Source organism: Patiria miniata, unplaced genomic scaffold, assembly GCF_015706575.1.
Source record: "Patiria miniata isolate m_02_andy unplaced genomic scaffold, ASM1570657v1 HiC_scaffold_3, whole genome shotgun sequence".
Lineage (NCBI taxonomy): Eukaryota > Metazoa > Echinodermata > Asteroidea > Valvatida > Asterinidae > Patiria > Patiria miniata.
Genome location: NW_024037069.1, coordinates 4,510,461 through 4,526,293, shown reverse-complemented (window position 1 = coordinate 4,526,293; position 15,833 = coordinate 4,510,461). Strand labels below are relative to the sequence as shown.

At 39.8% G+C, this 15,833-nt stretch overlaps 1 protein-coding gene across 6 annotated transcripts in view; it reads left to right on the top strand.

Annotated features, from left to right (window-relative positions):
- The window catches only part of LOC119737079 (alpha-aminoadipic semialdehyde synthase, mitochondrial-like), a 61,472-nt gene that overhangs the window by 15,303 nt on the left and 30,336 nt on the right, over positions 1-15,833 (top strand). For 4 of the 6 annotated variants that reach the window (XM_038211168.1, XM_038211165.1, XM_038211170.1 and 1 more), the window contains exons 1-7: positions 4,257-4,349; positions 8,168-8,431; positions 9,313-9,489; positions 10,556-10,708; positions 11,526-11,672; positions 13,504-13,582; positions 15,499-15,626. In XM_038211168.1, the coding sequence (XP_038067096.1) occupies positions 8,192-8,431; positions 9,313-9,489; positions 10,556-10,708; positions 11,526-11,672; positions 13,504-13,582; positions 15,499-15,626 (924 nt within the window). In that variant the 5' untranslated portion in view covers positions 4,257-4,349; positions 8,168-8,191. Of the gene's footprint in view, positions 1-4,256; positions 4,350-8,160; positions 8,432-9,312; positions 9,490-10,555; positions 10,709-11,525; positions 11,673-13,503; positions 13,583-15,498; positions 15,627-15,833 lie in introns of those variants that run through there. The other 2 variants (XM_038211166.1, XM_038211167.1) reach the window with 2 other exon arrangements.

Sequence of the window (15,833 nt, the reverse complement as noted above, 5' to 3'; positions counted from 1 at the left end):
CAGCAGAGTGAGACACACATGCATGGTACTTGGAAACAAGCACTTGGTACAGCAGCCCAGACCTTTTTTGAGACCTGTTCAGACCTGAATATTTTTGTCAATTGTTTACAGTTTTAAGGACACTTAAGTCTATCAATTACCCTATAGGGCGAACCATTTTTTATTCACATTACCGAAACGTCATTTTAGTGTTAACATTTAACTTCACATAAAAATGGGATTGGTTTTGTTTTTGAAGTCAGGGTCTCGCAGAGATATTTAAAGACCAACTTTACCATAAAATGTTCATAGCTAACACTTATAACCAATTTACTCATTTTAAGTGTTTTTTCCCCAATTTTTTTCACCGATAGCAGATACCTAATGTGATGTGATTACATCTGATTCAAAAGTTAAGAGGAGACCATTGTTACTGTTAAGCTGACACCACAATTATGTATTTAAATAAAGCAAGACAAACTTTTGTCTTCAAATCATATCTACGGTTTGATTGTGATATAAATTAAAGATCAAACCGAATGATGTAAAGAAAAATATATTATTTTTTAAAGTATTGTTGAGCACTGTTAGTATTGTAAGTTCATAAAATGTTTTGAGAACAGTTTTATGATGATTTTGACTGGTTTGACCTGTTCCAAAGTTAGAGAATGGTTCATGAAGCGTTAAGTAGAGAAATAATTTTTAAAAAGCCGAAAGCTTTTTTTTTGCTGTAATATTTTTTGGAAAACCTATAGGTGATGAAGGGACAATTGTAGTTCATTTTCGCTTAAAACCTAACCTTAAGTAGAGCAAGGAAATATATATCCTTCCTTTTGAATGAATACAAAATATTTACAAGAGAATTGTAGATAGAAACAGTGCATGGCTAGAAATGTGTGCGAGAATATTTCACGGATTATTAAAGCTGCAGGGTATTTAAGATTCAGCATGGCGCATCTCTTTTAAGAGAAATGACCTCAGTGTCATAATGTCGCTTGTTTTTTGGGAAAAAAGGTCGTCAGCCCTTGATGCAAGATCCAGAATATTGAGTCGACAGCCAACATTTTGAATGCATAAATAGAAGTTATTATGAGAAATGTTCATTTCACATAGAACACAATGTTACTTTGTAATATTGATTCTGATTTAGAAGAAAAACCAACATTAGTGGTGAACAATTCGTGTTTTCGTGTTTCCAGCCCTATTATTACTCCCTCCCATTAATGAAAATTAAACCACCCTTCAACAAAGTGCAAGGTTCATTTAATGTTATTACTCGTGTTGAACATGTCTACATAACTGCTTTATAGAATAGGATCAGAGAATGATAACCTTATAAAGGGCATCATGAAGTAGCCTTATCGTGTTCATTGTGTGCTTTGATATTGTATATTAAGACCACCGTCATACTTTTGTACAAGTTAGATCAACACAGCACGCATATATCCAGGATCCAAAGTGTAACTTTTCGAAATCACCCATACTGAAATGTGTATCCTTGTGGAGTAATTTCTTTATTCTCGTGTACGAAAGTTTTCGAGTTTGAAAGTGTACTTTCAAAATGCTTCCATTTTTACCAGAATTAATTTTCTGGGCTGAAATTTCGACTTAATATGCCTTACATAAAATACTTCAATTCGCAACGAAACAACACGCCTCGGAAAATTCCAATCTTTAATTAAAATCTTATCTATTTCGTGATAAGGCCAACAAAAACTGGTAATTCTTGTGGTCAGACCAAAGTTCCGGAATTGATGCGGCGATGCGGCTTTTTTGGCTTTTTTTCAAGCTTGGATTGTACTGACAAGGTGGGTACTATTTTGCTTTGTTGTGTCCTCATATACATTGGTGTCCTCCATCGTTTGCTTTGGTACCCTTCATCATTTACCTTGTTGCAATTTCCCATTCCTTGGTGCTCCTTGGTACAAAAGTTTGAGGCGATGTTGTAGTCGAGTACCAAAACTCGAGTACAAAGTTTTCCGAGTACACACAGTGCCGAGTACGGGCATGATATGATATATCTGTCCCTAAATCGAGTTGGAATGTGTTCCAGGGTCCCTTAGGAGTCTTTCCAGGAAGTTTGGAGCATTTTCATTTTACATTTTTTAAAAATAAAAATTGGCTAAAATATGAATTTCTTTTTAATGATATATCTGTCCCTAAATCGAAATGGAATGTGTTGCAGGAGCCCTTAGGAGTCTTTCCTGGAAGTTTGGAGCAATTTAATTTTTTTGACGAAAATTGACAAATTTTGCAAGAGGTTAGCCTTACAGTTTTTATAAAATTGGCTAAAATATGAATTTCTTTTTAATGATATATCTGTCCCTGAATCGAGTTGGAATGTGTTCGAGGGTCCCTTAGGAGTTTCCAAATTTCAATTTAATCCATTTTGTATTTCTTGAGTAGTTCATCGGAAACGAGGTTGTTCTTTTTGTTCACTTGTGCAGCATCCGTATTGATGCGTTGTTGAGACCACTATTTATGTGGCGCGCCCTCTATTATGCCAAAAAAAAGTCGGTCTCTGATCAGCGCGCGCGTCGATTTTAATCATGCGCGTCAATCTTTTTTTCCCAAAAATGTTCCGTTGTAGCTCCAACAGCGCCCTCTATTGCCGCACCTCCTCAATATTTTTTTTATCAAAGAGCACCAAGGAATGGGAAATTGCACCAAGGCAAATGATCGAGAGCACCTAGGCAAATTATGGAGGACACCAATGTACATGAGGACACCAAAAAAGCAAAATAGTACCCCACCTTGTCTGTACAATCCAAGCTTGAAAAAAAAAAGCAAAAAAATTAAGAAAAAAATCCGCGTCCCCGTGTCAATTCCGGAATTTCGGTCAGACCAGAGACCGAATATTTTTTTTGGCCTTATAGTGGTTTCATTTCATAAAAAAACGTCAATTAATCAAGCTATCATGACCGTAACAATACAGGATTTTATTTGCAACAAATACAATCCTAATGGAAGTCAACATGGATTTTTAACGTTTAAAACACTAGATTGTTACGATCATATTATATTTATAGCTCCACGGTTTCTCACGCCATTCAAACTACTCATACTACACATCGTGAAAACTAATTGCACGAAATTTCAATTTTAACCCATTTTGTATTTCTTGAGTAGTTCATCGGAAACGAGGTTGTTCTTTTTCTTCAATTGTGCAGCATCCGTGTTGATGCGTTGCCGAGACCACTATTTATGTGGCGCGCACTCTATTATAGTGGTCTCGATCTCCACCACCTAACCCGATTTCGGGCCAACAACTCAAGAAATACACGTTATTTTAAAATGAATTTTCGTACACTCATTTGTCATGATGTTTGGAATCAAAAGATTTCATTTAATAAAAAAACGTCAATTAATCAAGCTATTATGACCGTAACAATACAGGATTTTATTTGCAACAAATACAAACCTAATGGAAGTCAACATGGATTTGTAACGTTTAAAACACTAGATTGTTACGATCATATTATATTTATAGCTCCACGGTTTCTCACGCCATTCAAACTACTCATGCTACACATCGTGAAAACTAATTGCACGACATTTCAATTTAATCCATTTTGTATTTCTTGAGTAGTTCATCGGAAACAAGGTTGTTCTTTTTCTTCAATTGTGCAGCATCCGTGTTGATGCGTTGCCGAGACCACTATTTATGTGGCGCGCACTCTATTATAGAGGTCTCGATCTCCATCATGCACCAAACTCGATTTGGGGCCAACAACTCAAGAAATTGACCCGCAAACCCTCTGGATCTGCGCCTTGGCGACTCGTGTACAGTGCTAATAGAAATTCGATAGAATATGCCGGCGCAACGTCAGATCACATTATACGTCGTGTCAAAAAAGTCTTTCTGTTTATCATAGCTGTATGGTATGTGAAGAAAGTTTTTTTTCAAATTTGATCCGTAAATTAAAAGCTATATGTGATAAACGAATTCGAGCTTTGATAAAGGGCCGTCAATGTCGTCACGCTTATTTGTAGCCGCGGTTACTGCCTTACCTACGATTATTTTAGACGTGAGCGTTGGGAATAATTGTCAGGTCTGGGGACTAGTATAAATTCACGACGTCACGTCGCAAAAAAATATTCACGAGCAGTTATGTCCCGTCGGGGCCACCGTACGCACATGTGCCGCTTGAGCTCGAAGCTAAGGCAGCGCGCGTACGTCCTGTAGATGTACGTACGTGTACGTGTCCGGTATATACGTACGTACGTACATACGTACATGAACCTACATTCGATCAACGACGTCCACCATGACCATGTGTCGACGGTCCTAGTTATGCGTCACACGGCACAAAATATCGAGAATCTAGTGAGCTGGACGCGTCGATTTTAAGTCTTCCACTAAAATCAAGGTATGTGTACAATCAGTATGAATTAGAAACTTGTGATGTAATTGTAATCATGGTGATTTCGCTCACATCATGCTCACATTCACAACCTCAAAGTTGAACAACATGACACACAACGCCAACGACCCTAGTCACTCATCATATACGTAGTACTTTAGTAGCCTAGTACTATCGATATCGTAACGGTTAGCCTAGTCTATTTTTACTTTGGACTTTGTAAATAGGCCGATTGATAATTCATCGTGACTTCTGTTCAGTGATTGGTCAGCTGGGTGGGTGTAGTAAAGGTGTGTGGTGGGTTGAGGGCTTGAGGCCAATGATCGGGGTCTGATGATAATCTTCACATTGTCAGGTTGGACGACGTACATGTCATGCATGTAGGTTACTAAAAAAAGTATTAACTAGGCCTAGCTTGAGCTGACATGCTCATATTTATTTACATGTGAATGAATATGAGCATGTCAGCTGGAGTTACTCAAGCTAAACTAGGCCTACTATTACTAGTATTAGCATGATTAGGGGCCTAGTTTTACTACTACTACTACTACATATATGTACTACTAGTTGTCAGACTCCCTATTTATTAACCCGGCATATTATCGCGGCTTGGGAAATTTGTCTTTTTGAATTGCGTTGCCAAAACTCCTTCAAAGTTCAAGTTCAAGTGGCGATTTTTATCCAGTTCACCAGTCATTAAGGACTTCTTGCCGAGTTGTATAAAATTTAAAGGACGATTATAAAATGTTGTGTCTTTCGGGACTTTAAACGATTTTTAATAAATATTGACGTTTTCCAAAACTTGCAAATCTTCCCTCACCGTGTCTGCCAAAAAGGTACCGTCTATATTTTAACATTTAGGGGTAATGGTGCTCTGTCCAAGAAAGTTCCATTGACTGGGTCCCATTCTCTGCAAACACAAAATGAAGTCAAAGGACGTAAAAACTTTTACGGGATCAAACTAGGACAGCTCAAGAAACAAAACAAAACGGCACACCATGTAAAGTGAACGGCGCCCCCAATCGCCAATCAGTAGACTTGTCTCAGTGATTTTTGTTCTCTCTTCGGGGGAGGGGCAGGGTCTTAAGAAATCATCCTGCAGGCATAAATAGTCTTTAATCAATTTGAACGTTACAGGTAAAATATCGGACTTTATTCAGTAATTTCAGGGGATGTTTTGGTCAATCATTAACTATGAAAAAAAAGAGTTGAGATCATTATAAAAAACACTTCCTTCATTCCACGATAATAGGGAGTCCACCTCCGTTCGCACACTCCGAGCATGTCTATTTTCACAGGCGTCGTACACAGAATAAACCACACCACCGTCGGATTTGTTTATATCAATTTGAAAAGGAAGAGTTATACAACACAAGAGACAGGAAAATTTGGGAAGGTTAGTGGGCAATCTCTATTCCGAACGAGAAACGTGATAAGTACTGCGATAATACCGTACGGCGTCCCATCCTACTAACAGTTTCTTTAGCAAAGTTTATCAAGTAGGTAAAGGCCTTACAAACAGCGTATCCTCACACCACTTTTCACTTCGGTCTTTGTAAACATGGTCATGTCAGGGGGGTGATGGTGAATTAAAAAGATGGTGATTTAGAAGATTTAGAAGGGGTCAGCACTCTATGGATTTTGGACATGCACCGTGATAGACAAAATTCATTTGTCTGGAATTCCAGTTTCTGAAACACAAATCCACCAAAAATTCCATAAGGCCAAAAAAAAGGTTCCGGTGCCTTCTAATTCTAGAAGTTAATTCTAGAACTTCTAATTCTAGAAGTTAATTTATCAGTGACATGGAATCGACATATTTGACCCATGTCCACTTGAGCTACAATACTTGGAAATATGAATTAGGCCAAACAAAAAAATAATAGTTCTGCTTCCGATTACATGGCATTCAAAAATAGGGTAGGTAGGTAAGGCCAAAAAAAAAGTCTCCGGTTTCTGGTATGCGCGCGCATTGCCGTAGCCATGCGCGTCGGCAAAATGAAAAAGTTTTTTTTTCAATGAAAGATGATGTCTCAAAACCGCCAAACTCACTGGTTTGACTGGAATCCTGCTGCTGCACAATTTTAACGTGTTTTTAGATTGGGTTATGGTCGAGAATAAGCTTTATGTGGCCTCTCTGAACTCCCATATATTTGCACTAAGTTTAGTCGGGCACCATTTGCAGTCATCAGCCGACATTTGAAGCAAAAAAATCAGGTAAAAAAAAAAAAAGCCGCGTCGCCGCACCACTTTTTGGGCAAGCTCCATACCAGAAACCGGAGACTTTTTTTTTTGGCCTAAGGAGTTTTTTTTGGGGGGGGGGCCAATTTTTGTTTGTGTACGATCATATGGAGGCGTCTGCGTGTAGTCAAGGGTAAAAGGTAGGCCCTATACAGTGATGGTTTTGGTGTTTTTTCCGCATTTTTCCAATAAAATTTTTAGGGTATGGACGGTCAGAATAGGGTAGGTAGGGAAACCGGAAGCAGAAGTATTATTTTTTTTGGTCTTATTCATGTTGTAATGGACTCAGCTCAGATTCAGACAAGGTACCGGTACCGTACATGTACGTAGACGTCGACTCGACAATAGTATAATATCTCTCAGTGACTCATGTACACGTAGCTGATGAAATTGAAATGAAAAGGAATAGGTAGGGAAATGATGCATCGCATTTCAATTAGGCCAACTCGCTGACCGGACAAGACGGGGCCTGCACTGTGTATCAGCCTACTTCTACACATACTAGCCAGAAAACACCCGTGTTCCTTCTAATTCTAGAAGTAGTATCGGCCTACGTATACTATATGTATGTTTGTGAAGTTAATCTAATGAACTGAATTGTTGCAATACATTATTAATCCTAGCCCCATAAATGTGGCCTATTTACTGGACTGCCTCCGTAAACATAGGCCACACATCCACATGTACAAAAATTGTGTCAACTTTGCCAAATTTTGATTTCCACATTTAGGCTTAGTTTGTAGGGGTTTTTTTGCTTTAGAAGCATACTCACCCTCTTTATAGGCTAATCAGAAAGTGCTGCCTTTTTCAGATGTATATTTTTCGTGAAATTTCCAGATTCATTTTTACATGTTTGCGTATCAAAATTTCAACATGAAATTTCACAAAAATTAGACATCTGAAAAAGGCAGCACTTTCTGACTAGCCTATAAAGAGGGTGAGTATGCTTCTAAAGCAAAAAAATCCTACAAACTAAGCCTAAATGTGAAAATCTAAATTTGGCAAAGTCGACACGATTTTTGTACATGTGGATGTGTGGCCTATGTTTACGGAGGCAGTCCAGTAAATAGGCCACATTTATGGGGCTATATTAACCCTAACAATCCCCATCCGGTCAAACTCCAACAGCAGGCTTTGTTGAAATCTGTAAGAGCAGGGAGGAATGTTCTTATTCCTCCATGGTTAGAGTGAGTACAAAGGGGTTACATAATGTACAATGTATGTACCACCACTAATCAGAGTCCAACATTTTATGTACAGTTTACTTTAAGTTTGAGGAAAGTTCGTAGTAAATCACTCAGGGGATTAGGGGCGGGGGCGGGGGGGGGGGGGGGGGGGGGGGGGCAAAGGTTAATAGGAGGAGACCTCTACATTTATAAATTTATCTCACTTGTTATTGGCAGTAAAACTGAGTTGTCCAAATTTACTGGCAATCGAGGATATAACGTTGAGGACAGTCACGCGTTTGGACAGTAAACAGAATTTGGTTCCTGTTGTAATAGATGTATTAAAGTTTTACCATATAATGTATCTTTAACCGTAGGCCAAAAATTCACAATCCATCTGTGCTAATATGTTTACAGTTGTGTGCCGCATCATCACCCATCATGTTGCGTGCCAACCGACTTAAGCTGGGCAGTCGATTGCTGCGAACCTCGGCTTCATCGAAGCAATGGCGGCACCTGAGCAGTAAAACGGACAAGCCCGTCATGGCTATACGCAGGGAGGACTACGGGTCACAGTGGGAACGCAGGGCGCCCCTCAACCCCTTGCAAGTCAAGTCGTTCGTGGATGCTGGGGTGAAGGTTATGGTAGCGCCGTCCAACAGGAGAGCCTACACAATGGAGGTAAGATTGGAGCTGGTAAAATGGACCAAAATTCTTTCATTCTGTTTCCAAACCCGTGCCAGACATGTGCCCATCACTCAGTGTTGTAGTCGAGACCCTGCAAGACCATCACAAGACCATCACAAGACCATCACAAGACCATCACAAAACCATCACAAGACCATCACAAGACCATCACAAGACCTCCAGTCTCAAGTCAAGTCACAAGCTATTCAAATGAACTGCAACAAAGGCATTCCTTCGGCATTCAACGGCAATCGTTCATGCCCTGTTACTTGTGGCTGGTCTTGTGGCTGGTCTTGTGGCTGGTCTTGTGCTGGTCTTGTGACTGGTCTTGTGTCTGGTCTTGTGATGGTCTCCACTACAACACTGCCGTCACTGCCAAGAGTCCATAAGGCCAAAAACAAAAAGTTCTGCTTCCGGTTTCCCTACCTACCCTATTCTGACAGCCCCTACCCTAACTTTTGTTTATGGAAAAAATTAAACAAAAAATCCAAAACCATCAATTACTACCTTTTTATCTTGACTACACGCAGGCACCTCCATATGATCTTACACACACAAAATTGCCAAAAAAATTAAACTTCCCTATCTACCTACCTACCTAAGTTTGAGCGTATTGCTCCAGAGAAAGCTGTGGAAAATTGGGACTTACACTTTTTTAATCAAAGAGCCATCATATTCTTTAACTTTTACATGGGATAATCGATATTGGATATCCGATACATCGATTATTGAAAATTCTGATATCAAGGTGCTTTGAAATTTTTTCATTGGGCAGATGACCAGGGTTATAATTATAATGCCTCTAACACCAGTTTGGTGGATATATGCACTAAATACATACATTAACATCAATATTTTATTACTTTTCTCTGCAGGACTACTCCAAGGCCGGTGCCGTCATTCAAGAGGATCTGAGCGAGGCTTCTCTCATCCTGGGAGTCAAGCAGGTCCCTATCAATCGTCTCCTGGCTGACAAGACTTACTGTTTCTTCTCCCATACAATCAAGGCACAGAGTGAGAACATGCCACTCTTAGATGCCATCCTGGAAAAGGTACACGTGACATTTAATAAGGCGGTTTAGAAATCTGATGTTAGTGGATGGAGATTGCTGGCTGTGTGGCAATAATTTAGCGGTTGGAGAAATCGGAGATCTCAAAATACGGTTATCCTAATTTTTTCAAACCGAATAATGGTAAATCTGATTTCATCTGGTGTTCTCATTCAGCTCACACAAAATGACCAGTGAGGTGCCACATGAAATGCCCTCCCAATGACTGGGTGTAGGTTGCAGGATTTAATGACCACTGAGACTTTACAAAAAACACTCCAGAGTTGTAATTTTGAAGAAAAAAAATGGGCAGGCTATTCAAATACCAAGAAGACCACTAGCAAATGATTGCACAATCAGGGACCGTGGACCAAATTCAGATGATGTACCATTTGTTTTCTTGAGCCTGTGTCACAAAAATGGAAGGCTTATTTTTTTTTTAAAGGTTGGTCATGTTGGTTCCGAAGATATCCGGTTTCCAAAATCAAAACCAAATAGTGGAATTCAAACCAAATGTTAAAAAATGCGGAGTTAAATCCCACCACTAGGATAATTCAGTAAAAATATTGTTAGGTTGAGCCTCGGACATCCTAATTTCGTGGCCTAGCTAGTATGGTCATGCGTTAAGTTTGTAAAAACAGACTTAATGTTACACAGGCCGTGTCGGAATCTCTTGTCCAGAGCTATTGTTGCGGTCTTCGCCCATTACAACACTATGGGAACAAGTTGACAATAAACGCAGTCATAGCTCTGAAATCCTGTTTTGGACATCTATATAATTCATGTCAGTCAAATAGTATCATGTAAATGTTTCAATCAGTAGGATCAACGCGAAGAACAGATTCCTGTGTTTACCTGGACTTGCAACAGGGGTATTCCATCCGTATTGGCATACTGTAAAATCATACTGTAAAGACTCATGACATCCTCGGCTTCATTCGCAGCCTCACATAAGCACATACCATGCATCTCCCAGGTTTAAAAAAATGTCGCGTCCCACATCACTGCAATTAAAATAAAAGCTGATTAGACACTCTGAATTGTCAGGTTTTTGCCTTCCTTTATGCAGAATATTCGTCTGATCGATTACGAGAAACTTGTTGACGAGAATGGTAAACGGGTGGTGGCCTTTGGAAAGTTTGCCGGCATCGCTGGAATGCTGAACATTCTGCATGGCATCGGACTCCGACTGCTGGCGTTGGGACACCATACGCCATTTATTGTAAGTTCAATCGATTCTGACCTGCACCCGATTTCATCAAACTCTTCGTAACTTACGATGCATCGCAGCGATGCGACGCGTCGTATCTCTACGATGCGTCGCAGCTGCGACGCGTCCTGCGATCAATTTCACGAAACACGTCGTAAGTGCGACGCGTCGTAGGTGTATTTATAGCACAACTCGATGACTGTTTTATGTATTTAGTCAGCGTACAGTAAATAGTCGTCTGATATTCAACAAACAGTCGTCGGATCTCAGGTCGAAATTTGTTAAAACGTAAAACAAAATGGCGGCCGTGCGATGCAATTTTGAAGAAAAACAAGCTCTCATTGGACTGTATAGCTACTTTGAAATTTCAACTCTAATATTCCGGTCTAATTCATAATTATTCAATGAATTTCCTATTTACAACTTTACACACATTGCTTTGGATTATAATCTCGTTAATGTAATGTTCATGGCATAAAACTGGCTTAGAAATTACTCTTCTTATTTTGCGATGACCACTAGACACGTCGTAACTTGCGACGTTTTTTAAGCCGTTGTCAAGGAACTTACAACGCATTCAACACATCGCAACTTTCGTGAAATGGAAGATGCGACGCGTCGCGAGTTGCGACGTGTTACACGTCGTAACTCGAGTTGCGATGCGTCGCAGCGCTTCGTGAAATCGGGTGCAGATCTGACTTGACCTAATATCCTTTTAAGCGTTACATACTTGTAGCTGACTCAGTTTTCAAATGACACATACTGCACGTCTTCTCTATTGTGACCTTGTTAAGTGCGAGTCTATCCATATTTTTAAATTCTTGTTCAGCACATAGCCGCAGCACACAACTACCGCAACACAGGGATGGCTATGCAAGCAGTGCGGGACGCTGGTTATCGGATAGCCCTAGGGGAGCTCCCCCAATCCATAGGACCAATGTCCTTTGTCTTCATGGGATCTGGAAACGTTTCACAGGTGAGTTTGTATAATAATGGGTCTTTTACGAAAATCCTTCTTTGAGGTTATTTAAGGGCCCATCCAGTGTATTTTGTATGAATGCAATCCTTGAGAAAAACCCACATTTTTGTCCCATTTAACCTTATTTTCAATTTTTGTTTTGCCATTTTTTCAGGGTACATGTATTTTGGTGTGTTTTTGGTTTTTATGCTAATGCAAATTTCCATTTTCGTGAGCAAAAATCGTTTCAGGCAGAAACCTCAATGTTAACCATTATTGCAACACCAAAAGTTGCTAGAATTTTGGATAATGTGCTTTTGTTAAGTTTCTTCACTGTGGTGATTCATTGTTTTTTTAAGTACATGGCAGTGAGGCAATGATCACACTTTTCTCACAGATGTTTTCAATGAGCAAATGCTTAGGTTCACAATTTGAACAGAAAATCCCAAAACTGAACAGTTTCTTCGTGAAATGGCATCACAGCGACATCGTCCTCAGTTGTCCAGAAACGAATTGGACATTTTAATTGTTTTAATCGTTAGAAGTGCACTTTTCAATAAAATTAACCAAAAAGGGATGTCAAATAGTCGTTGTACTGCTACATTGAAGAGGAGTAAAAAGTTGCACAAAATATGTTCCTTAAAAAAAAATCATGGAACCTTTAAGGTGTAATGCTGTTACTCTTGAGAGCTACTGAAGGACACATTACATACAAGCAGTGGTATGCAAGAGTGCCGACTGCCAATTTCCAACCAAAAGTCCACGAACCTTAAGTGAGATCTTGTGGGAGGAAAGCACCTACACTCTGGGTGCAAATTTAAAAAGATGATTAGGGTGTTATACTTTTCCTGCTCAAATTTGTTTCTTTCTTTAATTGCTTTATGCAATCATCACTTTTTTAAGCGTGTTTTTAAAGGGACACTAGGTCCTGGAACAGCCCAATTGGGCTACAAAACGCGCTTTGAACGAGATGATGATAATGGGAAATAACTTTTAAAAGTAGGATATAAACATCCACACAACTATCCTTTCAAAACTGGGCGTTTTTGTGTTATTCCTGTATTATGCGTGCGAGAACGAATTTCGGGGTCCACTTTTGTGACCCCATAAATTCGAGCTGTTTGGATGCTAGTTGTGATTTCATTCGTACGCGTAACGTGTTCGCCTTTTGCGGACGTTGAAGAAACCACAATTTTTTGCATTGGTGATTGGTCACTGCGCGCTGTTCCCAAGACACACAACGTGTATAGCGTACATGAGAAAGACACGAAAAACGTATTCGTACTCCGTCATGTCCAATGTAGGTAAACAAGCGGGGTTTTTTTTTCATCTTTTCTCGGGAACGGTAAGACATTAGGTTGGTTTCCTTTCAACCAGATGTTTGAAATAGGCTAAGTAAACAATCCAAAACATAACATTTTCGGGGATTTCAGGACCTAGTGCCCCTTTAATCATTTACAAATGTGTATGTGTAGCAGCTAATGAAAATTTACTTTTCGTGGTTGTGTGCAGTTCTATAGCACATTTGTCTTGTAATTTTGCCTTTTGTGTTTTGTTGGTGGGTTGGACACTTTGCTCGGCCCGTTATACTTTTTCTGTGCCACATGTGTATCGCAGCTTTGTCAGTGAGTTTCTATGGAATACCTAGTTTTGTGACACTGAAGTACATATACATTCGTCTAATTTGCAGATCACGCCCAATTGCATTGCAAAATTCGCGGTTGTGCAGTTCGTGGAAACACCCTGGGTTGTACCACTTGGTACTTGTTAAGCAATCTTTACTGAAACAGTGTTTACTGAAAATCAAATGATTGATTATTTTGTTCTATTTATTTTATCTGTTTGAAAGGGTGCACAAGAAGTAATTGCAGACCTTCCTGTCGAGTATGTTAAAGCACAAGACCTGAGGAATGCTGTGGAGAAAGGAGGTACAATGTTAGCTAAGGTGTACTTAATGTCATGTTATCTATCATCTTTCTTTTACTCTGGGGAAAATGCCCTCAAATACCGCCTGTGGACCATTATGCAAGTGGTCTAAGACTTAATTTGAATTTTTTTTCGGGCAAAAAGCCGGACAAGCTACACCATGGCGGTAGATAGTCTACGGAATATCCCCGTGCACGGCAAGGGTTTATGATATGCGAGTAGATTCGGCGATTAATTATGCAAAACCAAGACTATGTGTTGACATCCAGATTATGAATGATTCAGCGGGCGCCTTCTATCGGGTCTTCGTAACATGGCAGCCAAATTGACCAATCAACGGCTAAGTCCACATTTCTGATCGAAATATTGTCACAGTTTCCAAAGTTGACTCTGATTGGCTGGTGCATGGGGCCCCATAAAGTTTGCATGCTACCGGTAGGATATATCAGACGTTCATTTGTGTGGCTTTGCACATGTGAAAGGCTGATTCTCTGACTAGCTGGTAGGGGCACTGTCAACAAGATGCTTAAAGCTATAGTCCATCATTTGCAGCCATCCGAAAAGTAACTGGCGTAATTATTGTTGAAAAACAAACTTGGTTGAAAGATAGTAAGGGAACTAAACTCCCTGTGAAATTATTCTTTCTGGGAAGCTGTCATTTTGAAGTAATCAACGAAAGAAGGCCTTTCCAATGGTGTGTCTTAAGACGCACCGTAGGAAAATTTAAATTAGTAGTTCGTTTTGTTATTCGGCGAAGCGCGCGCAAGCATTGGCACGACGCACACGCGCGCGGTTGCTATAATTCGTCGGATCAGTGCGCGACGTCGCGTATAGCTGCAATTCAAAACAATTAAGAACATGATTCAGTGAATTTTAATTTGAAATTGAGATCCTAGAATGTTGTTTTTCTCGGAATATACAGCTGAAGCTGAGCTGAAACTTCATCAGGTTAGTTGTTCAGTATCCTTCATTAGATTTTGAACACTTTTGTTGCTTCAAACGAACAAAATGCACAAATTACAAATGATGGACTATATCTTTAAATGGGTCTCTGGAATTTTGGCACTCTGACCAGAGAAATTCTGAGTGTATGTTGCACACACTAGATTCAGACTATAGCCTGTGAGTGAAGTGTGTTCGGAGTTTCTTCGGTGTGAGTGCCAACATTCTTCAGACTGGATTTCATTGATATTGTTCATAGTGCCCTTTACCGCCATAGTAGCTTCACTGGCTGCATCAGATGAACGGAATCCAAATCCAGTTTGGGACTAAAACAGTGAAGCAAGATGCATTACCTTGTATGCATCCTTGCCCAAAGAGTGTTATTAATAATTGAGATCTTTGAAGGTAGTGGTCATTATAGTACACTTTTTAAATGAGTTAGTCTTGATAGAGGGGTACCTTTTCATGACCATAGATATCTTTGTGACTTCTTGACAAACTGATCGCCAAACGGAATATTTACACAATCATGCAAAGCATCGAACTCTATAAAAAGTTCCTACATTACCTTTGTGCTCACCCTTTTGCCATCTTGAGAGTAATTTAAATTGTCAGCAACCTTTGGTTCTTGTGTGCCAGTGAGTACATTCTTGCAAGCAGTAAAAGAGCTCTGATGCTTTGAAAACAGAAACACCACAAAAAAAAAAACCCATCAAATTTTGGAATTTTCACCTCACGCAATGATTGATATATAGGCCCCTATTATGAGCTGCCGAGAATTTATCCGAATATCAGCAGCAGGAGTCGGCAAGGTCGTGCTAAACTTCTATCTCATGCTAAATGCTATGTGTACATATACACCAACGAATTTTTGCAAGGCCTCTAGGCAAATCATATATCCAATATATTTGCACGTTATTTCATGTGTCGCAAACAAATCAGTCTCAGTTTTGTTTTTAACTTATTTTTCCAACAGACCACACGAAGGTCTATGCCACCGTAGTTCACAGGAAAGACCACATAGTTCGGAGAGGAGGAGGGGAATTTGACAGGGAGGAATACGACAGGAACCCAGAACTATATCGCTCCACATTCAGCGAGAAGGCAAGTGAAATATTTATGTACCCACACTGGTCAAGCACTCCCTGTCATTGATGTCATGTGGCAATACAAGCCAGGAACTCCCTAGGCCTTTTTGCTAGGAAGTAGCCTCAATCCTGCAAGATCCTCCAATTGGCCTCATGGAAAAATAGCATATAACCTCAATCCTGCAAATTCCTCCGCTGTTTCTTGAATGTGGTCCATGGAGGG